The sequence below is a fragment of the Sphaeramia orbicularis genome, unplaced genomic scaffold, assembly GCF_902148855.1.
Source record: "Sphaeramia orbicularis unplaced genomic scaffold, fSphaOr1.1, whole genome shotgun sequence".
Lineage (NCBI taxonomy): Eukaryota > Metazoa > Chordata > Actinopteri > Kurtiformes > Apogonidae > Sphaeramia > Sphaeramia orbicularis.
Genome location: NW_021941585.1, coordinates 10001 through 36365, shown reverse-complemented (window position 1 = coordinate 36365; position 26365 = coordinate 10001). Strand labels below are relative to the sequence as shown.

Sequence of the window (26365 nt, the reverse complement as noted above, 5' to 3'; positions counted from 1 at the left end):
CGGACGGTTACGTGTTCTGAACTGTACAGGTTTAGTTCTTTACAGCCGGTCCAACACCAGAACTGATCTGGAACGTTCTGTTTATTGAACAAGAAGAACCAAAAGAGGAAATTAAACCATACGTCTGTTTTTTTTAAGGCTGATGAAAAGGTTACTTGTCGTTAGTGTTGGTGGGGTCTCATTAGTCAGTTTGAACACTGACCCTTAAATCTGCTGAACTCAACTGTTCAATGCACTCCTTACAGGTCTCCCAAAAAGCAGCACAGACAGACTTCAGCTGATTCACAACTCTGCAGCTAGGTTATGAACCAAAACCAAGAAGAGAGAGCACATTACTCCAGTGGTGGTTTCCCTGCACTGGCTACCGGTAACCTACAGAACTGATTTTCAGATACTACTCCTCACGTATAAAGCTCTAAATGGAACCGGACCAAGTTACATTGCAAACTTACTGATCAGTTATGTACAAACTAGAACACTGAGGTCATCAAACGCAGGTTTACTAGCGACTCCCAGAAATATTACAAAGAAAATGGGGGACGCAGCCTTTACTAACTATGCACCAAAGTTATGGAATACAATTCCAAAAGACATTAGAGAAGCCAGTTCACTGAATATATTTAAAACCAAATTAAAAACATTTTTATTCTCATTAGCCTTTGAAAGGAGATAAAAATGGGGTCACAATTCAGGAACCAGGAATGTGCGGTTTTTCATTTTTATTTTATTTTATTGTATTTCTGTTTTTATTTTTTTATTTTACTGTATTTCAAATTTCATCTTATTTCTTGCACTTCAAAAATTCTATGTATAATCAAATATTTTAATGTGCGCTGCTTTTATTTTTATTTTTATTTTATTGTATTTCTAATCAAATCTAAATGTATTTTAATATTGTATTTTTTTCAATCAATGTGAAACACTTTGGGCTACAATTTCTGTATGAAAGGTGCTATACAAATAAAGTTTATTATTATTATTATTATTATTATTATTATATGAACGGGTTTAAAACCACAGTTCCATGGACGATGGAAAAGGAACCAGAGTTCTAATGAATGTGTTCAGGGTTGGTTCTCTAGACTCACGGCAGCTGCTCAGGTGTGTTTCTGTGGCTCCGCCCCCTGTAGGTGACATCATCATCATCAACATGGCCCATCCAGCATTTGAGGATGCAGGTAAGGAGGCGGGGCTTCAGGTGTGGCGGGTGGAGGACATGGAGCTGGTTCCTGTTTGTGAGAACCTGCACGGAGGGTTCTACGACGGCGACGCCTACCTGGTTCTGAAAACCACGCGGCGGGGGGGCGGGAACCCACAGTACGACCTGCACTACTGGACAGGTGATGCCCAGTCAGCGGTGGGCGGAGTCAAAAACCACCACAGGAAACGCAGGGCCCACCTGTAACCCTGCTCTGTGATTGGCCGCTGTCCCACAGGTTCAGAGTGTTCTCAGGACGAGAGCGGAGCGGCAGCCATCTTTGCGGTCCACATGGACGACCACCTGGGGGGGGCGCCGGTCCAGTACCGGGAAGTCCAGGGCCACGAGTCCCAGACCTTCTGTGGATACTTCAAGAAAGGACTGAAGTACATGGTACAGAACCAGTGTGTGTCCCCCTTTAGTACATGAAACAGAACCCATGTGTTCCCTAAATAAACTAAATCAATCCGATGGTGTGGTAATCAGATTTATTGTAATCAGATTACTGCCATGATCAGTTAATCAGATTTATTGTAATCAGATTACTGCCACTATTGTTAATCAGATTTATTGTAATCAGATTACTGCCATTATCAGCTAAAGCTGAACCAATGACCCTGTTTACATGATCAATAATAATCGGATACTGATTGGATGTTAAGTGGGTTCGGTGGTCTTACCCCGGACCCCCACCTCATGATGTCACTGTTGTCCTCCACAGAAAGGGGGCGTGGCCTCGGGGTTCCGTCATACGGTGACCAATGACGTGGACGTGCAGAGGCTGCTGCACGTCAAAGGTCGACGCGTCGTCAGGGCGACGGAGGTCTCTGTCAGCTGGGACAGTTTCAACAAAGGGGACAGTTTCATCCTGGACCTGGGACAGGTACCGCCGCCACCAGGACCCCTGAGGTTCTGGAAGGACCCGGACCCTTAGTCCGACCCAGTTCAGGTGACGGGAAGGATTTGAGCTAACGCTAACGCTAACCAAGGCTAAACCTGTCGCTCTTCTTTTCCAACAGGAGATCATCCAGTGGTCCGGTTCCCATAGCAACCGCTTTGAGAGGCTGAAGGCGACGCTAGTGAGTGAAAACAAAGACTGCAACGTTTACGTACGATACGGCTTCTGCCAGACACCTTCTAATTTTAGCCGTTGATTGACAGGTGTCCAAGAGTATCCGTGACGACGAGCGGTGTGGGCGGTCCCAGCTGCAGGTCTGTGCCGAGGGGGAGGAGCCAAAGAAGATGCTGGAGGTGATGTCACAAGCAGCCTAAATCTGTCTGTAGGGGTTAAAGGTTTAAGGTTAAGGATTTAAGGGTTTAAGGTTAGGGGTTATGAGTTTAAGGTTAGGGGTTAAGGGTTTAGCGTTATGACACAGGTCAGTCTGTGGTTAAGGGTTTAGGGGTTAAGGGTCAGGCTGACCCTGGTCTAGGTCAAAACAGCCTTCAACTACATCTTTGTTAAATTGCATAATGATTTTCTTACCGTTTAACGATTGGAACCTGACTCTGCTGACGTCAGCTGGGTTAGACCGGTTCCACAGGGACCACCGTGCTTCTGTTCAGGGTGGTTCTGAGTCCGGTTCAGCTCCACGTAGTTCAGAGTCTTAGGTCTGAATGAGACAAACATCACGACTGTAACAGGAAACACTTGGACCAATCAAAAACCTGCCCATTTATTACGTGCGTTTTCTATGAGGAAGGTGGTGTGGAGCTCCGCCTCCGGGGGCGGGCCTTACCCTGACCTCTGACCTCTGTGTTCAGGTGCTCGGTGAGAAGCCGGAGCTGCCGGAGGCTCAGAACGACGACACGAAGAGGGACGTCTGCAACAGGAAACAGGCTGCGCTCTACAAGGTAACACCATTGCCATGGAGATGTGGCCTCAGGACATGAAGCAGTGGCAGTGACCTGTCCATCTGTCCATCAGGTGTCCAACGCAGATGGTGAAATGGACATTACCAAGGTAGGGGAGCAGAGTCCATTTTCCCAGGATGCCTTGCAGTCTGGCGACTGTTTCATCCTGGACAACGGCGCCAACGGACGCATCTACGTGTGGAAAGGTTGGGCCCGTCGTCTTTGGAGCAGGTGGACATGTGACCTTCAGTGGTCATGTGACCTTCAGGTTCTTTACGTTCATGTGATTCGTCCAAACAGGGAAGGAAGCCAACGCCCAGGAGCGCCGAACTGTCCTGAAGACTGCAGAGGCCTTCATCCACAAGATGAACTACCCGGCGTACACTCCGGTACGACGCCCACAAGTGGCATCGAGTTTCATTATCGTCCCCTCGTATCGGTGTTAAACTACGACTAAACGGCTTGAACCGGTTCAGATCTAACCCACATTATCTGTCACCCTTTCAGGTCCAGGTCCTTCCTCAAGAGGCCGAGACTCCGCTCTTCAAACAGTTCTTTAAGGACTGGAGAGACTCGGAGGACACCGTTGGCATGGGAACGGCTTACGTATCCAATAACATCGCAAAGATCGAGAAGGTGAGTCGACTTTTACAGACCTGGTCCGAACTGGATCAGCTCTGCTGTGATTGGTTTGTGACTTTGTTTCTGATTGGACAGGTGCCTTTTGATGCGTCGACGCTCCACCAATCAGAGGCCATGGCTGCTCAGAGCGGCATGGTGGACCGTGGAGACGGAGACAAACAGGTGACGAGTCCCAGCGTCAGCGCTTTGACCGACAACACCACATGTTCAAGGCGTAGCTGATCCGAGCACTTCTGTCTGTCGGCAGGTCTGGAGAATTGAGGGATCGGAGAAGGTTCCGGTAGACTCGTCCCTCGTCGGTCAGTTCTACGGCGGCGACAGTTACATCATTCTGTATCGGTACCACCACGACAGCAGACAGGGTCACATCATCTACATCTGGTGAGGTTCTGGGGTGAGGTCATCCAGGTGCGGTGGTGGAACTGCTACTCGTGTGACGGTGCCGTTTCTCCACAGGCAGGGGGCGGAGTCGAGCCAGGACGAGGTGGGAGCGTCGGCCCTGTTGGCCATCCAGCTGGACGAGGAGCTGGGAGGAGCAGCCGTACAGGTAAAACACCTGAGGAGTCAGTGCTGGATCTGGACCCTGTCCTAGATCTGGACCCTGTCCTCACTTGATGTAATGCCGTGTTTCCAATACGTGGTATCGGCTCGACTCGTCCTTTTTGTGTTTCCAATACAAAAAGGACCTGGAATCTGGTACCTGCTACTAGTTTTTGTAATCTGGTACCTGCTACTAGTTTTCTGGAATCTGGTACCTGGTACTAGTTTTTTGGACTCTGGTACCTGGTCCTAGTTTTTGGAATCTGGTACCTGGTACTAGTTTTTTGGAATCTGGTACCTGCTACTAGTTTTCTGGAATCTGGTACCTGGTCCTAGTTTTTGGAATCTGGTACCTGGTACTAGTTTTTTGGAATCTGTTACCTGGTCCTAGTTTTTTTAATCTGGTACCTGGTACTAGTTTTTTTGGAATCTGGTACCTGGTACTAGTTTTTTTGGAATCTGGTACCTGGTACTAGTTTTTTTGGAATCTGGTACCTGGTACTAGTTTTTTGGACTCTGGTACCTGGTACTAGTTTTTTGGTACCTCCTCCTCTGAGGTTCCAGGACTGGGGACCAGGTACTAAAGGTGACACTGTGTAAACACTGCAGACCTCTGATTGGTCAGTGGTGTGTGTGCCCCGCCCTTTTCCAGTAAATCTGTCAGTAGGTGAATCCACATGATGACAGTCTGTAAAACTACACCATGGTTTGTCCAGGAGGTTCAGACGCAAACATTCAGCAGGAGTTTGACCAGACAACAGGCAACCAGTGAGTTTATCAGCAACTGTGAGCAGAGCACACAGAAGGAACGCACCGCATCGCTATGACGACCAGGGACTGGAAAGAGGGAGGATCTGGAATGGAAAGGGTCTGGAATAGGACCTGGTACCAGAGTGGAAAGGGTCTGGAATAGGACCTGGTACCAGAGTGGAAAGGGTCTGGAATAGGACCTGGTACCAGAGTGGAACCGGTCTGGAATAGGACCTGGTACCAGAGTGGACCCGGTCTGGAATAGGACCTGGTACCAGAGTGGACCCGGTCTGGAATAGGACCTGGTACCAGAGTGGAACCGGTCTGGAATAGGACCTGGTACCAGAGTGGAGTCGAGCCGGTTCCACGTAGTGTAAACGTGGCATTAGCGTCTCAATGGTACCTGTGTGTTCAGGTGCGGGTGGTCCAGGGGAAGGAGCCACCCCACCTCATGAGCCTGTTTGGGGAGGAGCCTCTGGTCATCTACAAGGGTGGGACGTCCAGAGAGGGTGGACAGTCGGAGGCAGCAGAGACACGCCTGTTCCACATTCGAGCCAATCAGGCAGGAGGCACCAGGGCTGTGGAGGTGAGACGGCCAATCAGAGAGTTACAGTACCAAAACAAACCCAAAACATATTCTTCTGGTGGCAAATGTGGAATTCTGTGACTGTCCTGTTTGTCCTCAGGTGGCTCCGTCCTCCTCCAGCCTGAACTCCTCAGACGCCTTCATCCTGGTCTCTGGATCTGGATCGTGGATGTGGAAGGGGAGGAACAGCAGCTCAGCTGAGGCCAAGGGGGCGGACCACTTGGCCGCCATCCTGCGGGTGACCGCTGCCCAACTGGACGAGGGCAACGAGGAAGGTGAGGACCAGTTTGACCTGATCCCAGTGGCGTTTGTCCCCGATTCAGATCAGGTCCGTTGGAAGGGTTACAATAACCCTTAAAGACCCAAACATCCACCTTTGACCCTTAAAGACCCAAACATCCACCTTTGACCCTTAAAGACCCAAACGTCCACCTTTAACCCTTAAAGACCCAAACGTCCACCTTTAACCCTTAAAGACCCAAACGTCCACCTTTAACCCTTAAAGACCCAAACATCCACCTTTGACCCTTAAAGACCCAAACGTCCACCTTTAACCCTTAAAGACCCAAACGTCCACCTTTAACCCTTAAAGACCCAAACATCCACCTTTAACCCTTAAAGACCCAAACATCCACCTTTAACCCTTAAAGACCCAAACATCCACCTTTAACCCTTACAGACCCAAACATCCACCTTTAACCCTTAAAGACCCAAACGTCCACCTTTAACCCTTAAAGACCCAAACGTCCACCTTTAACCCTTAAAGACCCAAATGTGATACTCATGGGTGTTCTTCCATCACAGATGCATTCTGGGATGCTCTGGGGGGCCGGGGGGACTACTGCCAGAACCCCCGTCTGCAGAACCAGATGGAGGCTCATCCCCCTCAACTGTTCGCCTGCTCCAACAAGACGGGGAACTTCAAGATGGAGGAGGTTCCGGGTGAGCTGACACAGGACGACCTGGCTCCGGACGACGTCATGATCCTCGATGCCTGGGACCAGGTGAGTCTCCCGCCGTTGCTATGGTTACAGGCCCCGCCTCAGCCCGGTCCTTCCGTCGTACCTCACTTCCTCTGTGCTCCCGTAGGTGTTTGTCTGGATCGGAAACGAAGCGCAGGAGGAGGAGAAGACGGAGGCGACGTCATCAGGTGAGACACGGTTCAGAACCCTCTGGTAGTTTATACGAGAACCTGAGTATGGAACCAAAACAATCTGTTCTAGAACACCAAAAGGTTAAGGAAACGTCCCACAAGTGTGAACGTTTGAAAACTTCTGTCCATACATGAGTTTGGACCCAGATGGACCAGATTTGGCAGAACCAGGTTTCGGGTCCAGATGGGCCAACTGGAGCCCCAGTCTAAACCAAACAGGAAGTCAGATATGTTGGTCTGAACATGTGACCCCAGGTCCTCCCAGGGCTGGACCCTAAAGGCTCCTTAGACCTGTTGTCATTTGCTGGATCTCCAGTTGGTTCAGGGGAACTAAGGTTCTGACCCCACAGTTCAATTTGAGCAGCTGGGGATTGAACCAGCAACGTTCTGCAACGCACCAGACCGGCCCCGCCCCTCCTGTGGGTGGGCCGTCCACAAGAACCTCAATTTACCAGTTAAACCATGATCTCACCCACATCTATGGTCACAAGCTGAGGGTAGTGAAAGCCACTGGGTTCTAGGCCATATGGGAGGAGCTCAGCCTTATGGGAGGAGCTGACAATAGAGCCTTAAGTCCGTTGGTGTTATTAATCTTTTATCGTTGCGTTCCCTCAAAACTTCTTTTTAATATGAATTATATCATAAAGAACCAAGTGTTTGTGAACCGGTGTCTGAGAACCCACCTGATCGACCTTTTGTTTGTCTTTGTCCAGCCGTCCGCTACATTGAGAGCGACCCAGTGGACCGAGACCCCCAGACCCCGGTGGTGACGGTGAAGCAGGGATTCGAACCCCCGACCTTCACCGGCTGGTTCCTGGGCTGGAACCACGACTACTGGAGTGACGAGCCCGGGCAGTGACCCCAGAGTCCAAGAACCCTGTGGACATGTGGTCCAATCCAATAAAGTCCCATTTGGGAAAAACAGACACTGGTTCTGAAATCTGTGAAAGCTGACGTTCCTTTGGTTCCACTGTCTTCATCCAGGACACCTTAGAACACCTGCAACTGACTTTAGGACATAGTTGTATTTTTCTAAGTGGTCCACCTTTAACCCTTAAAGACCCAAACATCCACCTTTAACCCTTAACTCTTTAAGTGCCAGACAGTTAAGGGGCTAATAAGCCTTAAAAGTGCCACAGAATTTGGCCGTTTTTCAGTATTTCGCCTCGTTTTTATAATATTTGAAGAATCCTTCAGGAAACCGCTCGGTAACATCCGACCGATTGCTGATTAGATTCAAAACGCACCGGACGCAGCCGATTCATTATTGATCGTAATTTGCATAATTCATAATAATAATAATAATAATAATAATAATCTTTATTTATATAGCACTTTTCATACATTAAAAACTGTAGCACAAAGTGCTTTACATATCAGTTTAAAAATCAGTACCGCCCCCCACCCACACCCACCCACTCACCCGCGCACACACACACACACACACACACACATATACATGCAAACCCACAAGCTCACACATACTTAAGAAGACTGGCTGAGCACGGGTAGACCAGAACAAAAATGTACAAGTAAAAGTAAAACATCAATTTAGGAGGTGCTGTCTCAGGGAGCCATCCGCACCAGGATGCAGCCGCCGACCCCGGCGACCAGGCACCAGCAACACAGCCCCGCATCCCAACTAGCGGGAGAGGGCCAACTGGGACCCCCACCCACCAGAAAGGAGCGGACCCCAGTGAGAGAAGGCGCCACAGCCCCCGGAGTCCACAGCCGCCCCCCGGCATGGAGGGCTCCCTCTGATGAAACACCGGAGAATAAGAAACATTAAAAACATATAAAAATATTATTCGGTCGCGTGACCTCAAATTCCCGTCTGCTTGGTCTCAAAAGGGGGACACAGAAAGAACGTCATCGAAATGTGAGAAAGAAATGGGAGTGGATGGTTTGTTTGTACACAAATGTGGCGTGTTCTCCAAAGCCGATCTGATCGGCCTGTGGCACTGAAAGAGTTAAAGAACCAAACGTCCACCTTTAACCCTTAAAGACTCAAACATCCACCTTTAACCCTTAAACACCCAAACGTCCACCATTAACCCTTAAACACCCAAACGTCCACCTTTAACCCTTAAAGAACCAAACGTCCACCTTTAACCCTTAAACACCCAAACGTCCACCATTAACCCTTAAACACCCAAACGTCCACCTTTAACCCTTAAACACCCAAACGTCCACCATTAACCCTTAAACACCCAAACGTCCACCTTTAACCCTTAAACACCCAAACGTCCACCTTTAACCCTTAAACACCCAAACGTCCACCTTTAACCCTTAAACACCCAAACGTCCACCTTTAACCCTTAAACACCCAAACGTCCACCTTTAACCCTTAAACACCCAAACGTCCACCTTTAACCCTTAAACACCCAAACGTCCACCTTTAACCCTTAAACACCCAAACGTCCACCTTTAACCCATAAAGACTTCTTTATTTTCAGGTTCATTTACATAAACACATTCTCTGCACTTTTTAAAAACAACACATTGAGGTAATTCTCAGTTCTTGGTTTAGTTTTCGGTCCTAAATCCTTTTTTTCAGTTGTCCTCTGTTTTTCAGCTGTCCGATTCTGAGAAGATCTCAGACAGTTGGTAGGTCTTCTGCAGGTCCACAGGGTTCTCCGTCCGTCTGTGTCCGTCCCTCTGTTCCTGTTTTTTCTTCAGTCTGTCCAACTTCATCTGCAGCCGAGGAAGTTCCCTCTCCCTGAGGATGTCCACGATCTCTGCAAGAACAAATGGAAGGAACACATGAAGAACCCCATGAATACATGTGAACAATTAAAAACTCTGCCTTTGTTTTCCACTGTGTTAACTGATCCCTAACTGGGGCCTAACTCTGGTCTGAGGTCTACGGTTCTGGATCAGTTCCGTTTATGAAGTCCGTTTCAGTCCATGGACTGAGATGAATTGACTAAACATGAGCGCCGTCAGCGTCATTTCCTGAAGGTCAGTTCTATTCACAGGAACACATTTTTAAAAACATTTAAGACGACCAATAATATTAGACAGAAAAGGACAAAAAACTGACAAGATGAAATACACCTAATGGACTTGGACTGGACTGACCTGGACTAAACTGAACTGGACTGGACTGACCTGGACTAAACTGACCTGGACCAGACTAAGATGACCTGGACTGATCTGGACTAAACTGACCTGGACTGGACTAAACTGGACTGGACTAACCTGATCTGGACTGGGGTAGGGTACTGACCTCCGTAGGACAGCCGGTTCCAGTTGGGTACTCCGGTAGTTTTCATTCGACGGAACGCCTTCTGGACGTAAACAGGAGTCACAGCCCTGAAACAACAACATTCATGAAACAAACAGAACCCCAGCAGAACCCAAACAGAACCCCAGATGAACCCAAATAGAACCACAGTAGAACCACAACAGAACCCCACCAGAAAAACCAAACAGAACCCCAGAGGAACCCAAACAGAACCCCAGCAGAACCCAAACACAACCCCAGCAGAACCCCGGTCCTCCTCCTACAGCTCTGTTCAGTCCTGATGGTTTAAAGAACATTCCACCTGCAGTTAGAACTGGAACAGCTGAGGAACAACACAAGGAAGAAAACTAACTACTACTGTCATCTCTTCCTCTCTCCTCTCTCTCTCTCCTCCTCCTCCTATCCCATTACTCTCTACCATCACAGTCCCGCCCACAGTCTGGTGACATCAGGGTAGTGATCTGATTGGCTCACATTAGGACATGTGATCTAAGCTGAAGCTAATTAGCCTCAGGTTATCGCTTCAGTGTTTAGTGATGGTCACATGACGCAGACCGCAGTTGGACGTTGTCCTGCTAATATTGACCTTTGACCTTACCCGACAGCTTTGGCGACCTCCATCCAGTCGAAGTCACAGGGCTCCCTGACGTTCATGTTGAACAACCTGAAACACAGAAGGCAGGGACCTTTGAGGGTGAGAGGCCGAACATGCTGCTGTGAGGAATTACCACGAGACGTTGCAAGATCTAAGATGGCGGTGCCCTGCTGCTCGAGGAAACAACATTGTTGCTTTTCATTCTCCGGAAATCATTCCTTTTTTTTCTGTTTGTTTCTTTTTTTTCTTCTCGCCGTTAAATTTTATATTTTTTCTACACACGAAACATACTCAACCCTAGAATCTCTGGAATCGCTTGAGGACCACATCGACCGCTACTACTCTCTGTGCGTCATGGACCACGATACCACATCAGCCAATAACGACTCCACTCCTATCAACGACAGAAAGAGACACCGAATGTCTTCATCTCCCGATTCAGGTACCGCTCACATAGACAACCCCCCCCGCTCCCTCATGCTGCCCTGACATTACTGGCATACTCAGTGCAATCGAACTCAGACTAACCGCTATGGACAATAGGATCTCTCTCATCGAAACACTACACCGCGAATTCTCCGCACTCTGCGAAAGTTTGGAATTCAGTCAGGCACACATACAAACACTCACCCACGAAAATCAAGTCATTAAAAGAATCCGTTAACACCCTCACTGAGCAGCTCACAACAACAGCCACAGAAAATAAAACAATGAAGGAAACGATCTTGGACCTACAATCGCGCAGCATGAGGGACAACCTCGTCTTCACTGGCATCCAACAACCGTCTGAGGACACAGAGAAACTGGTGAAGGACTTTATGGCAACACAACTCAAACTCCCAACAGCGACAGTAAACTCCATCACCTTTCATCGTGTGCATCGGATGGGACCAAAATACACCACAAACGACAATGAACGACCCAGGCCAACTGTCGCCAAATTTGAACATTACAAACAGAAATTGCAAGTACAACACCAAGGCAAGCAACTGAAAGGAACCAACTACGGACTCGATGAACAGTATCCAAAAGAAATAATGCAACGCCGGAGCAAACTTCACCCTGTACGCAAGGAAATGATTGGAGAAGGACAGAAAGCCATTCTAGTTATGGACAAACTGTACATAAATGGACAATTATACCGTAATGCAGAAACAACCCCATGGCTCTATTAACTCACCCAATCTATCTTCATATCCATGATGTAAAACAAACATAACCTAGACACACACACATTCTGATTCACATGTACTTATGCAAGAACTCAGCTTTACTCCCCCTTAATGTTTTTTTTTTGTATATGTGTATATGTATGTATGTGTGTGTGTGTGTGTGTGTATATATATATATATATATATATATATATATATATATATATATATATATATATATATATACACACACATACACACAGGGTGGGGAAGCAAAATTTACAATATGTTGAGGCAGGGATTGAAAGACAGTGTATGACCAATTAGTTTATTGAAAGTCATGAGAATTTATTTGCCACAAGAAAATGTCCATAATAGAAAATGTTTTTATTCTATGTGTCCTCCTTCTTTCTCAATAACTGCCTTCACACGCTTCCTGAAACTTGAGCAAGTGTTCCTCAAATATTTGGATGACAACTTCTCCCATTCTTCTTTAATAGTAACTTTAAGAAAGTCCACATTGCTGTGTGATGTTCTATTGGTAGCATGTTCTAAAACGCCCCAAACAGCAGAATCCAGAGGGTTTAGATCTGGGCTAGAAGGCGGACATAAACATGATTCCAAAAAATTGCTAAAGTTGGATTTGTTGCTGTTGTCAACAAGTGTTTTGGTGTTCTTATGTAAGATTTGAACTTCAAATCATATTTTACTACATTTCTAACGGTCTTGTTGTCTACCTCAAGTTCAATTGCCATTTTTCTCATGGACTTGGTTGGATCCTTTAGGATTTTGGATTTGAGAGCTCTAATAAAAGCTTTGGTACGTTTTTTGTTGCTTCCTCCACTTCCAGACTTTTTCGTAATAGTTCTGCTCATAGTCATTCTCTTCTTTCCATTATAAACAGTCTTTATGGACACTCCAACTATTTTTGAAATCTCCTTTGGTGTGACGAGTGCATTCAGCAAATCACACACTCTTTGACGTTTGCTTTCCTGATTACTCATATGGGCAAACGTTTCTGAAAAGGTATGGATAATAGTGTTAGGTATGATTATGACATCAGTATATGTTTGGGTTCAAAACAACTGATGTAGTGCCTGCTGAGAAAAAACTAAATGTTCATTGTACATTTTGCTTCCCCACCCTATCTATATCTATCTATCTATCTATCTATCTATCTATCTATCTATCTATCTATCTATATATATATATATATATATATATATATATATGTGTGTGTTATTATTATTTTTCCCCTTTTTTTTGTTTTCTTTAGTTTTGCTACTTTTTTTTTGGCAACATGGACACACTACTGCTCCAGTCTCCTATCAACGCCACCCCTCCTGAACATGGACTATAACCCCATTCTTCCCTGTCCCCCTACTCCCCCCGATTACTTTATCTCAATATCACTCTTTTTTTTGTAATGTACATTCTAACTGGTTTATCTGTTCTATCTTAGTTAAGTCATCTTCCTGTCCTGGTCACGCTTATTTCATCCCATATCACACAAACACATGCACACACAAACACATGCACACACAAACACATGCACACACAAAATTCATTAACACTTGTCACATGGTATGTGCGTGGCATTAGGACACAAACAAAAAGAAACAAAATCTTTAACTATAGTCATCAATTAAAACCGGACATATGCTTTCTACAAGAAACACACTTAGCAAATACAGATTTAAACCATCTACAATCTAAAGATTTCACCAATATATACTCATCCACCTTTAATAGCAGACAGCGAGGAGTATCAATTTGAATCCATAATAGACGACTGTACAAACATCTCTCAACCATAACTGATCCAGAGGGGCGTTATGTTATCATCAGTGGACACCTATCCAATCACAACATGACAATAATTAACATGTATGGACCTAATACTGACAATCCGTCTTTCTTTCATAACATATTTTCCAAAATAAATGAAACATCCAATATAATTTTAGCAGCAGATTTGAATACAGTATTGGACCCAAACCTTGAGCGTTCACATACCACTGAAGTAACAGACACTGGAACTGCACTGACACAAGAAAACAACACATGCAGGAGTTCAGGCTGGGCCATGGTTGGACAGTGTCACATCCACACACAAAACTATTCACACATTTCTCACAGGTACACAACTCCTCCTCATGAATTGACTATGTACTTTTGAGTAATACTCTTCTATCAAATGTAAAAGACACCAAATTCCCCCCATCTGCGATCATGCACCAGTTAGCCTCACACTTCAGGTTCAGTCCAATACCAAACCTTCCTTTAGATGGCGTCTTAACACCTCTCTTCTTAAAGATCCAATGTTCGTTCAGATGATAGAGAGAGAGAGTGGGCATCCTTCATGGAGCTGAATGATTCCCCGGAGACCACAGCAATAACATTATGGGAAACAGCCAAAGTAAAAATAAGAGGGAAAATTATCTCATACTCAAGCTATAAAAAGAAAAACCAAACAAAACTAGAGCAACAACTACAAGAAAAAATCCAAATCCTCTCAGAAAACACAGAAGACAGCACAAATGAAATGAAAAATGTCCAGTTGCAACTAGATAAAATCCTACAGGAAAAAACAACTTTATTTTACAACAACTTTAGTATGAGCTTGTGGAAAAAATAACATATCTGCTAAGTACCTTTCAAACTTACTGCAGCGAAAAAAAGATACATCAATGACAGCATCAATACAGACCTCAGGAAATCAATTCACACATGACCAACATGAAATCAATAATACATTCCGGTTATTTTATGAAAACTTATATTCTTCAGAAAGTGAACCCAACCCAACCCAAATACAAGCATTCTTCAGAACCATTAATCTACCGCAGCTTCCCCCAGACATGGTCTACTTCTTAGACTGGCCCCTATCATTGCTAGACCTACACAAAGCCCTCCTTCTGATGCCAGATAACAAAGGCCCCGGTCCCGATGGTCATCCTCCTGAATTTTATAAACAGTTTTGGTCTCTACTATCCACACTTTTCATCCGCACAGTAACTGATATCAAGAACACCTCCCAAACTGCACCCCATATGAACACAGCAGCTAGAACATTAGGACTCAAACTGGATAAGGACCCAGCTCAGCCCACTAGCTACAGGCCCCTCCCACTAATTAATACTGACTTCAAAATCATCACAAAAGCACTGGCTTCCAGGCTACAGAAGGTTACTCTGGTATTAACTCACCCAGATCAGACAGGATTCATCAAAAACAGAACTCATCCGACAACCTCCGTAGACTATTCAACCTTATTAACATCTCTCAACAATCACGTGTCAACACCATCATAAGTTCACCTGACGCAGAAAAAGCATTTGACAAAGTAAACTGGACATTCTTACTTCACACACTTCAGTAAATCATTCATTCACTGGATTAACACACTTTACACATCACCAAAAGCCACAGTCACTGCTAACGGTACCACATTCACTATGCACAGGGGCAAACAACAAGGATGCCCACTCTCTCCCTATTCGCACTTTTCATAGAACCCCTCTCAACTGCAATACGTCAGACTAACAGTATAAAAGGAATCAATGTCTCAGGTACAGAACACAAAATCAGTTTATATGCAGATGATATTCTTCTTTACTTACAAACTCCCCAGTAATCACTGCAGGAAACATTCAAAATCATTCACACATTCTCATCCATATCTGATTATAGCATCAACTGGAACAAATCAAATATACTCCCACTCTCAGATGATGCTTGGGACTCTGCAGCTCAGAACTCACTTCCTCAAATGCACGTTGGCAATATTAGGTATGTGGGTATGAACATTTCCCCCAGGCTGTCAGAGTTGTTTTCACTTAACCACAACCCCCTGCTCACAACAGTAGAGGATGATCTGGAACGCTGGACACATTCACCACTCACACTCATTGGACGCATAGCATCAGGAAAAATGAAAATCCTCCCAAAAATAAATGATCTATTCTCCAATATCCCAGTAACACCTCCTGACAAATGGTTCAATAAAGTCAACTCATTATGCATACACTTTTATTGGAAGAACAAAAAAGCAAAAATCCAACTCACTACTTTACAGGAAAATAAAGGTCAAGGCGGACTAGGCGAACCACATTTCATCCACTACTTTCTGGCTAATCAGTTACAGTACTTAGTTAAACGGACAAAAGCAACACACAATAACACATGGATTCAACTGGAACAGTCATACTTCACAAACCTTTCTTTGGCAGATATACCATCTCTAAGCACAACACTAAAAAAAACACTTGCTTTAAAAACACAGTCATCTCAACAGCTCTGACAGCCTGGTGGAAAACATTCAAACTAACCAACTCTTCCACATCACTATGTAAATACAGCCTATTTGGCAGAACCCAGACTTTCACATTAACACCACACCTCTTCACTCTCACACATGGGAGCTAAAAGGCATCACTCACCTACAGCACTTATTTAATAATCACACATTCATCACATTTTCACAGCTCACAGAACACAAACTGGACAGTAAGAACAGCTTCCAATATCTGCAAATTAAATCTATAATCCAAAGTAAAATTAACATAACCCACAATACACTGAACCCACCCCAACTGCTAGAAAATATAAAGAACTGAAAAAACTCACCTCCAAATTATACAGACACATCAACTCAGACAATCCAACACACACACCAGTGGAAAAATGGTCCATGGACCTCCACACAACACTCACAGATGAACACTGGACAGAAATCTGCAAAAACACTTTTTCTATACCATCCAACACCAACCTGCAACTCATTCAGTCTGAAGTTCTTCACAGGACACATTCACACCACACAAGACGCAGAACATGGGACTAACTGACACAGCCACATGCACACAATGCACCATGGGAGTCACTGACACTTCCCTACATGCACTTTGGGAATGCACTCGTGTACAGACTGTCTGGAACACCATCACTCACAAACTCACACATATCCTGAGCTGCAGAGCCCCCTCCCCTCTCTCTGTTTACTTGGTCTCACCACAACAACTACCACAGCGTCCAGACACAAGAACAGCTGACTGACATCTGTAACCATCGCCAAGAAAACTATTTTGCTAAACTGGAAAACTAAACACTCAGATAATATCAATAATTGGACCAGTTCTATTACCCAGCACATAACATCCTCACTAATGACAGCTTCCATAACGATGATGACATCACATCCTTCACAGATTCCTGGTCACCGTTCATGAACCACTACAACATTCACCTCAATCACTTCTCAACACCAGGAACATAATTGCTATCATTAAGTCTGAAGTCAATATCTGTCATTTATTTATTAAAATTACATATGCCACTCACAATTTCAAATTCTTCTAATCTTCACACACACACACTTACACACACACACACGCTCAAATTATGATTATTACTTTTTTCTTTTTAATTTTTCTCTTTTCCTGCCTCTTTCGTTCCTTCTAAATCTTCTTATGTATTGATCTTTTCCTCTTTTTTTCTCTTTTTCTTCCTGTTTTTCTGTTTCCCCTCTTCTTTCCATTCTCTTTAGTCTCATCCTCAGTTTATTATAGTATTGATACAATAGTTACATATTGTTGTTAGTGTACTATTGGTGTTGTTGTTGCTGCCGTTGCCATCATATACCTGGTCCTGCCCCCTTATTCCCACACTCAACCCTAGTTTCTGAAAATTAGATTCATTTTACACCAACAGGTGCAATGTTTTTTTAATGGTGTTAAATAAATGGCGCCCATACATGTAGCAAAAAATAATCCACACACAATGAGGAGGGAGCCTAAGCAAGGAATGAGAACAATCAACCTTGCCTGTGTTTTTTTTTGTTTGTTTTTTAATGCACAGTACAGACACTTTCATACAAACATTTCCCAACATAGGCCGGGAGTTTATTTTCACCACTGAAAAAGCAAAATATATAAATTTATTAATATAATTTAAAAAGAATAAATAAACAGGACCAGCTCTATACTCCCCATCAGGTGCTCGAGGGTTCATGGGAGTTCGCCCAACCAGTCCACATGTGTTTTGTGGATCTGGAGAAGGCGTTCGACCGTGTCCCTCATGGTATCCTGTGGGGGGTGCTTCGGGAGTATGGGGTCCGGGGCCCTCTGCTGAGGGCAGTCCGGTCCTTGTACGACTGAAGCAGGAGCCTGGTTCGCATTGCTGGCAGTAAGTCAGACCTGTTCCAGGTGCATGTTGGTCTCCGGCAGGGCTGCCCTTTGTCACCGGTTCTGTTCATTATTTTTATGGACAGAATTTCTAGGTGCAGCCAGGGGCCGGAGGGGGTCCAGTTTGGGGACCACAAGATTTCATCTCTGTTTTTCGTAGATGATGTTGTCCTGTTGGCCTCATCGAACCTGGACCTTCAGCGTGCCCTGGGGCGGTTTGCAGCCGAGTGTGAAGCGAGCGGGATGAGGATCAGCACCTCCAAATCCGAGACCATGGTTCTGGACCAGAAAAAAGTGGTCTGCCCTCTCCGGGTCGGTGGGGAGTCTTTACCCCAAGTGGAGGAGTTTAAGTATCTTGGGGTCTTGTTCACAGTGAGGGAAGGATGGAGCGTCAGATTGACAGACGGATCGGTGCAGCGTCTGCAGCGATGCAGTCGCTGTACCGGTCGGTTGTGGTTCAGAAGGAGCTGAGCCGAGAGGAGAAGCTCTGGATTTACCGGTCAGTCTACGTTCCTACCCTCACCTATGGTCATGAGCTTTGGGTCCAGGACCGAAAGGACCAGATCCCGGATACAAGCGGTCCAAATGAGTTTCCTCCGCAGGGTGGCTGGGCGCACCCTTAGGGATAGGGGGAGGAGCTCAGTCACCAGGGAGGAGCTCGGAGTAGAGCCGCTGCTCCTCCGCGTCGAGAGGGGCCAGCTGAGGTGGATCAGACATCTGTTTCGGATCCTCCTGGACTCCTCCCTGGGGAGGTGTTCCGGGCATGTCCCACCGGGAGGAGACCTCGGGGAAGACCCAGGACACGTTGGAGAGACTCTGTCTGTGGGCTGGACTGGGAACGCCTCGGGGTCCCCCCGGAAGAGCTGGAGGAGGAGTCTGAGGAGAGGGAAGTCTGGGCGTCCCTGCTTAGACTGTTACCCCCGTGACCCGGCCCCGGATAAGCGGAAGAAAATGGATGGATGGATGGATAAATAAACAGGCCAAATAAATAAAGCTGCAGCAGTGCTGTGATGGCGAGGTGAGGCAGCGGGGGCAATAGCATCAAATGTTGATAAATTGTACTCTGAATCACATTTGGTCATTTTCAGTTATTTACTTATATACTTTTATTAACCCCCCGTTTTCCTTTTTTTCCCCTCCTTTTTTTTCTTTTCTTCTCTCTCTCTATCTCTCCTTTTCCTTTCTCATGTCACTCAGCTTCAGCTACCTAATGATTGTATTTGGTCATATCCCTCACTTTTTTCTTTTCTTTATTTGATTTGACTTCATTTGATTTTTATTTTATTATTATCATTATTACTTTTTAAAATTTTTTCTTCTTGAGAAGTCCACATCACAACAGTCACACCACATACACATCTTACACACCATGCTACACACAGAACATTTACACAACCAGGACAGGACATTGATCTTTACTATTGACTGATGTGTTTTTGTATATTACATGCCATATATCTTAACAACCCCCCCCCCCACACACACACACACACACACACACACTATGATGATGTAATGTAAATATTGTATAATACTGTACATAATGTCACTTGGTGTCGCTTCAATAAAGGTGGAAAAAAAAAAAAAGAAGGCAGTGACCTCTGACCTCCAGACTCAGACCCAGGGAAAACACCCACTAACACAAACACAAACTCCTTCAAAACGGTTTGATTTCACAGTGAAAATGAGACTGAACATGAAATAAAAAGAAAAGGCAAAATCCTACAACTAAACCTCTGACCCCTGACCCCGGTGGGAGGACCAGCGTCTTACGTGTTGATGATGTCGATCCGGTTCTGGATGCCCAGCCCCGACGTTGACCTTTGACCCTCCAGACAGTGCTTCAGGATGGAAAACCTGAAACAAACACACAGAGATCCGACCAATCAAAACTGCTGCTGGCGCTGTGACATCACTTGTTGCTGAGGGCTCACTGACCACTTGAGGCGACATTGGTACCAGGTCCGGGACCCCACGGCCAGGCTGATCCTAGTCCAGGGCAGCTTCACGCTGAGCTGCTGTCCGGTCAGACCCGAGCCAGGAGGACTTTTACAGAGGCGGGTCTTCAGGTGATCCTCTACGGCGCTTTTGAGGCGGGCCACCTCGTCCTCAGACCACGCCCCCTTACCTTCACCTGCACAAGCGCAGCAACGTACACTCAATCACAACATCGGCAATACTCACAATAAACACTGGAACGTTTAAGGTGGACATGGACCTACCCCACCGGGGTTAAAGGTCAGACGCCGGGGTTAAAGGTCAGGTGCCGGGGTCAAAGGTCAGATGCTGGGGTTAAGGGTCAGGCGCCAGGGTCAAAGGTCAGATGCCGGGGTTAAGGGTCAGGCACCAGGTTTAAAGGTCAGATGCCGGGGTTACGGGTCAGACGCCGGGGTTAAAGGTCAGACGCCGGGGTTAAGGGTCAGGCGCTGGGGTCAAAGGTCAGATGCCAGGGTTAAGGGTCAGGCGCCAGGGTTAAAGGTCAGATGCCGGGGTTACAGGTTAGAGGCCGGGGTTACAGGTCAGATGCCGGGGTTAAGGGTCACATGCTGGGGTTAAAGGTCAGAGCCTGGGAGTTACCAGTGGTGGCGAATCGTTTCAGAACGGAGGCGGTGCTGCGGTTCATCTTCTCTGCGATTGTCTTCCAGTCGTTACCATGAAGAGTGTGAAGCTTTGTCAGAGCGTGAACCTCATCGTCTGTGAACCTGAAACAGAGAAAATTCAGACTAGAACCAGGGCCGCAGACTGACCAGAACCAGGACCAGAGACCATATTTGTCCTGTTCTCTTCTCTGACTTCTGTTACATCCAGGACAGACTTTCAGATCCTAACCCTAACCCACACTAACCCTAACCCTACTGATCTGACAATGTTCTGAGCTCCATCCAGTCCATCTAGACTGGGAGACCTAGGGGTTCTAGAACCTGCAACAGGAGGAACTGAACGGACCTAGAACCTTCATTTGTCCACCTCCTCTGCCGTGGAACCACCTCCTCTTCCGTGGAACCACCTCCTCTACTGTGGAACCACCTCCTCTGCCGTGGAACCACCTCCTCTGCCGTGGAACCACCTCCTCTTCTGTGAAACCACCTCCTCTTCTGTGAAACCACCTCCTCTACCTCCTCTTCTGTGGAAACACCTCTTCTGTGGAACCATCTCCTCTACCTCCTCTTCTGTGGAACCATCTCCTCTACCTCCTCTTCTGTGGAACCACCTCCTCTTCTGTGAAACCACCTCCTCTTCTGTGAAACCACCTCCTCTTCTGTGAAACCACCTCCTCTACCTCCTCTTCTGTGGAAACACCTCTTCTGTGGAACCATCTCCTCTACCTCCTCTTCTGTGGAACCATCTCCTCTACCTCCTCTTCTGTGGAACCACCTCCTCTTCTGTGGAACCACCTCCTGCTTCAGTCCAGGAGGAGACACAGTCTAGATGATGAAGAGGACCGAGACAGCTGTCCTTCCGATAATGACTATGGATGAAAGGGTCCAGGTTCTCCAGGGTTTGGTCTGGTTGTGCGGTTCTTGAGTCTCGGTTCACGGTTCGATTTTGATGCAGAGCCCGGCTGTGCTCTGGAACGTACCTGGAGCAGATGGAGAACCTTCAGGCTCCTTGATGTTCCTTTACATATGTAAATATGTTCTTCTGTTTCTACTGTTGTCATGTGTCCTGGATGACGGAACGAACGTTTAACATAATGAGGTTAGCCAGAGGGGCGGGGCTAAGGGGGAGCGGCTAAGAGTTGAAAATGAGGATTGGTTCTGACGCTCAAACAGTTCAGATGAACACATTCTGAAGCTGTGAATGAACCCTCAGGTGTCTGACCTTCCCATGTGGTTCCTCTGGTCCATCATCTTCTTGGCTCTGATGAGGATCTGGACACAGGGACGAGGGATTCCTTCAGCTGGAGACAGACAGACAGACAAACACAAAGACAGGCAGACAGACAGAGAGAGAGACACAAAGACAGACAGAGATAAACAGACAGATTATTATTGACTGGTGACAGCCCTGGATCTAAACCAACGAAGAAGAAAAAAAAACAAAAAACAGCTTCATGACCACAGTGTCACATCTGACCCTCCAGAATAATAATAATAATTATAATAATGAAAATAAAATAAAAATAATAATAATAACAATAATAACAGTAATAATAATAATGATGATAACAATAGTAGCAATAATAATAATAGTAATAATAATAATAGTAACAGTAATAATAATAATAGTAATAATAAAACAATAACAACACTACTACTAGTACTACTCCTACTAATAATAATAATCATGTCTGAATGGTGTTGGTACCTATTCTCTGCATGTAGTGATAGTTTATTCGCTGCTTCTTAATCTCTGCCTCCTTGTCTTTGAATCGCTGTGGAAACATCAGCTCCTCCACAGAGTCGATTCCAGTCAGAAGTAAGAAGTTGTTAATGTTGGCTCGGATTTGCTCATTCTCCTCCTCGGAGAACCGCCCCCATCGCAGAGCCACGCCTACAAGAGGAAGCACAGCTGTGACTCCACCCCCCATACAGTGACTCCACCCCCCACCCCCCCACCCCCCCATCAGAGGCCACAGTGTGCGCTCCTGTTCTGCCTTTAGGATGCCTTCAGGTGCTGTCAGAAAAATCCGTTCTACCGGTGAATCCTGAATCACCAGTGTGTTATGTTCAAATGCTTCTGTTGTCGTAGTCTTTTCAAATTGTGTACTACAACATGAATAAATGAATAAAAATGAACAAAACAGAGGCAAAAGGACTGAGAAAATGAATAAAAATGAACAAAACGGAGGCAAAAGGACTGAGAAAATGAATAAAAATGAACAAAAGAGGCAAAAGGACTGAGAAAATGAATAAAAATCGGACCAATGGCCCTGTAGCTTGCCGGCCAAATTAAAAGCTTTGGGAAATGTATCCAGATCCGTTTACTCTCATCCAGTTCTGTGTATTTATTCTATTACAGAAATAGCTCATGTTTTGGTCATATTCCAATCAGATCTGTGAAAAATTCAAATTCCCACTTGATATCATTGATACTGATTTATTGGATCGATCCACTTCCTATCTCTTATAATGGGGAAATTTTTCAAAGTGGCACCAAATTCAGAATCAGATCCGGATCAAAATAATTTCAATCCCTTGTGCTGACATCATCATACAGAAGCTGTATACCAAGTTTGAAGTCAATCAGAACTGGAGTTTTAGAGAAGAAGACGACTGAAATGTTTTCCCCATAAGAGCCCATGTTAAATTTTGCGTCAGTTCCAGATCCAGAAGAAGATCCTGATCAGCATGTGGACATTATGTTTGGGTCATCTCCCCATCAGGGCTGGACTGGAGACATTTACACTGGAGATCATTTAGATTTACTGAGTTTACATCCATCCACTTCCTATCTCTGATAATGGGGACATTTTTTAAAGTGGCACCAAACCCAGAATCAGATCCGAATCCAAATAATTTCACGAACTTTTGTTGACATCATCATAAAGAAGCTGTATACCAAGTTTGAAGTCAATTGGAATTGTAGCCTCGGAGAAGAAGACGATTGAAATTTTTGTAACGGATGACGCCGACGGATGCCGCATGACGACAATAGCTTACGGCCTGTCGGCCGATAAGCTAATAATGAACAAAACAGAGGCAAAAGGACTGAGAAAATGAACAAAAATGAACTCCATGTGACTAAAAATGATCACAGATGAACTCAAATGTCTTTAGTTGGATTTGGTTTTCTTCCTTTCTTCTTTTCCTCGGTACTTTTGGCTCTACTGTGTGAATGGTTTCATGTATACATGTGTAACAGCAGCAGAACCTTCACAACAGCGTTGGTTCTCATTGGCCCTGAATGCCTCATTGCTGTCCGCCATGTTGAACAGGTCCCAGTTGGGCACTAGTTCCCATAATTCCTACTGCACCTGAAGGCAGCTGGCGTCGGTGCAGAAGTCAGTACCTTTCTTTTTGAATTCCCTGAATCGCGGCAGGTCGTAGAGCAGCATTTTACTGATGACGATGGAGGATTTCTGACTGAGGTTTGGAATAAACTCCTGCAGCTCCTGCAGCTGGGCCTCCCAACTGAACACAAACCAAAAAAACAGAAGCAGAAGGATGAGGATTATAAGGAGGAGGATTTTAGTATCAGCATTAGTATATCAGTAGTAGTAGTATTCGTATATTATATTAGCAGTAGTATATTTGTATTAGTATATTAGTAGTAATAATAATAATAATAAATAATAATAATAATTTATTTGTAAAGTGCTTTCAATCAAAGTGCTGTACAGATATAAAATCAATCACAATAAAACATAAAAACTAAAAACATTAACACAGTAAAAACAAATCAAGACATATAACACAGAGTAAACAAGTGGGTCTTGAGCTTTGCTTTAAAAACATCCACAGTAGTAGTATTAGTAGTAGTATATTAGTATTTTAGTAGTAGTATGTCAATAGTAGTAGTAGTAGTAATATATTAGTATTAGCATATTAGTAGTAATATATCAATTGTAGTAGTAGTATATTAGTATTAATATATTAGTATTTTTATTTTAGCATTAGCATATTATATTAGTATATTAGTATTAGTATAATAGTAGTAGTATATTAGTATTACTGTATCAGTAGTAGTATTAGTATATCAGTATTAGTATTTTAGCATTAGTATATTAGTATATCAGTAGTAATATTACTATATTAGTGTTAGTGTATCAGTAGTAGTAGTAGTAGTAGTAGTGTATTAGTGTTAGTGTATCAGTAGTAGTAGTAGTAGTATATTAGTGTTAGTGTATCAGTAGTAGTATATTAGTATTTCAATATTAGTATTTTAGTATTAATATATTAGTATTAGTATTTTAATATTAGCATATTAGTAGTAGTATTTTAGCATTAGTATATTGTATTAGTATTAGTATATTAGTATTGGTATAGTACACAGGTGTCAAACATGTGGCCCAGGGGCCAAATCTGGCCCGCCAAAAGGTCTAGTCTGGCCCTGGGAATGAATTTGTTAAATGCAAAAATTACACTGAAGATATTAACAGTCAAGGATGTTCAAATCATTTTAGGTCAATTCAATCTAAAGTGGGTCAGACCAATCAAACACTATCATAATAACCTATAAATAATGAAAAAAGCTATTTTTTCTCTTTGTTTTACTGTAAAAAAAAAAAAAAAAAAAAGTTACATTACACAAAAATGCTGACATTTACAGAGTAGCCTTTAACAAAAAATGTGAATAACTTGAACAAATATGAACAACCTAAAGTATCTTAAGAGAAGTGGAATTTTAACAATATTCTGCCTGTTACTAAATGTTTTGTGTATTTGTAGATCCACTGTGATCTATAAGTTGTGATTCACATGTATAAATTATAACTAAGGCACAATATTGTTAAAACTGCACCTATTTTTTCTAGGAATTTTCAGGTTGTTCATATTTGTTCATGTTGTGTTCAAGTACAGTTCGTAGATGTAAACATTTTCATTACGGAATTTTACTTTTTTCACTCAAAAACATAGAAAAACTTTGGAGTTGACATTATTTATCAGTTCTTATCCTATTATTTATACTATCTTAGTGGTCCGGCCCACTTTAGATCATACTAGGCTGAATGTGGAACTGAACTAACATGAGTTTGACACCGGTGCCCTATACACTCATGACTGCTCTCCAACACCCCCACCCAAACAAACAGTATTATTAAATACGCAGATGACACTACTGTGGTGGGACTCACCCACAACAGGGACGAGACAGCGTACAGGGACGAGGCAGAAAGGCGGACAACAACCTGAGCCTGAACGTCCAAAAGACAAAAGAACTTCTACTGGACTTCAGGAAGCACACAGGCCCACACCCCCTCCTCATAAATGGAGTACAGGTGGAAACCGTCTCCACCTTCCAGTTTCTGGGTACTCACATCTCAGCTGACCACTCCTGGACCCCCAACACCCAGGCCCTGGTGAAGAAGGCTCAGCAGTGGCTTCACTTCCTGCGCATCCTCAGGAAAAACAACCTGGACCAGAAGCTGCTGCTGCTGGCCTTCTATTGCTCGTCAGTGGACAGCATACTCACTAGGGATGTAACCATTACCGGTATAACGATAAACGGTAGTAAAATTGCAGGTGGTTAGTACTACCATTTAAATTCTAATTCTCATTATAACGGTGTTCGATTGACACACTTTTAGGGGATAAGACGCCTATGTAAAGATCTGCTTTAATGTCAAATATCTGAGTATAGTTTTAATTTATTACAATTTTAATTTTCTATACTTAATATCTGGAACCAATATTCACTTTTAAAGTCTGTGAAAAGGTTCATTAAGCATCTTTGTGTCGTTTATGCAATAAATTATATACAGTTTTCAAATCTGATTTTATAGTTTTTTGTGTTTTCTGTCCTTTTGTGTTTTTATAGTAGGCTAAAGTGAAAAAATAATAGGCAGATGATCTAGATGAAGTTG

The 26365-nt window shown here is 44.4% G+C and overlaps 2 protein-coding genes across 3 annotated transcripts in view; one reads left to right on the top strand and one right to left on the bottom strand.

Annotated features, from left to right (window-relative positions):
* Positions 1–964: 964 nt before the first annotated feature.
* On the top strand, positions 965–7640 carry LOC115416278 (gelsolin-like). The gene is made up of 17 exons (XM_030130025.1): positions 965–1340; positions 1437–1591; positions 1920–2081; positions 2218–2277; positions 2360–2449; positions 2960–3049; positions 3123–3255; positions 3350–3438; positions 3557–3685; positions 3767–3853; positions 3939–4072; positions 4148–4238; positions 5397–5567; positions 5668–5842; positions 6372–6571; positions 6657–6717; positions 7434–7640. The coding sequence occupies exons 1-17, from the start codon at positions 1025–1027 to the stop codon at positions 7577–7579; spliced, it is 2289 nt and encodes a 762-aa protein (XP_029985885.1). The 5' UTR covers positions 965–1024; the 3' UTR covers positions 7580–7640.
* Positions 7641–9159: 1519 nt separating this feature from the next.
* The window catches only part of LOC115416282 (transcription termination factor 1), a 26203-nt gene continuing 8997 nt past the window's right edge, over positions 9160–26365 (bottom strand). For both annotated transcript variants that reach the window (XM_030130033.1, XM_030130035.1), the window contains 9 exons: positions 23851–23972; positions 22207–22392; positions 21721–21799; positions 20476–20600; positions 19837–20032; positions 19672–19755; positions 10566–10631; positions 9950–10035; positions 9160–9458 (listed from right to left, as the gene is read on the bottom strand). In XM_030130033.1, coding sequence (XP_029985893.1) covers positions 9292–9458; positions 9950–10035; positions 10566–10631; positions 19672–19755; positions 19837–20032; positions 20476–20600; positions 21721–21799; positions 22207–22392; positions 23851–23972 — 1111 coding nt within the window. In that variant the 3' untranslated portion in view covers positions 9160–9291. The remainder of the gene's footprint in view (positions 9459–9949; positions 10036–10565; positions 10632–19671; positions 19756–19836; positions 20033–20475; positions 20601–21720; positions 21800–22206; positions 22393–23850; positions 23973–26365) is intronic.

Coding starts and splice junctions, on each gene's coding strand:
- LOC115416278 (XM_030130025.1), top strand. CDS start 1,025: ATGGACGATGGAAAAGGAACCAGAGTTCTAATGAATGTGTTCAGGGTT. Junction 1,592..1,919: donor AGAAAGGACTGAAGTACATG/GTACAGAACCAG, acceptor TGTCCTCCACAG/AAAGGGGGCGTGGCCTCGGG. Junction 6,718..7,433: donor GACGGAGGCGACGTCATCAG/GTGAGACACGGT, acceptor GTCTTTGTCCAG/CCGTCCGCTACATTGAGAGC.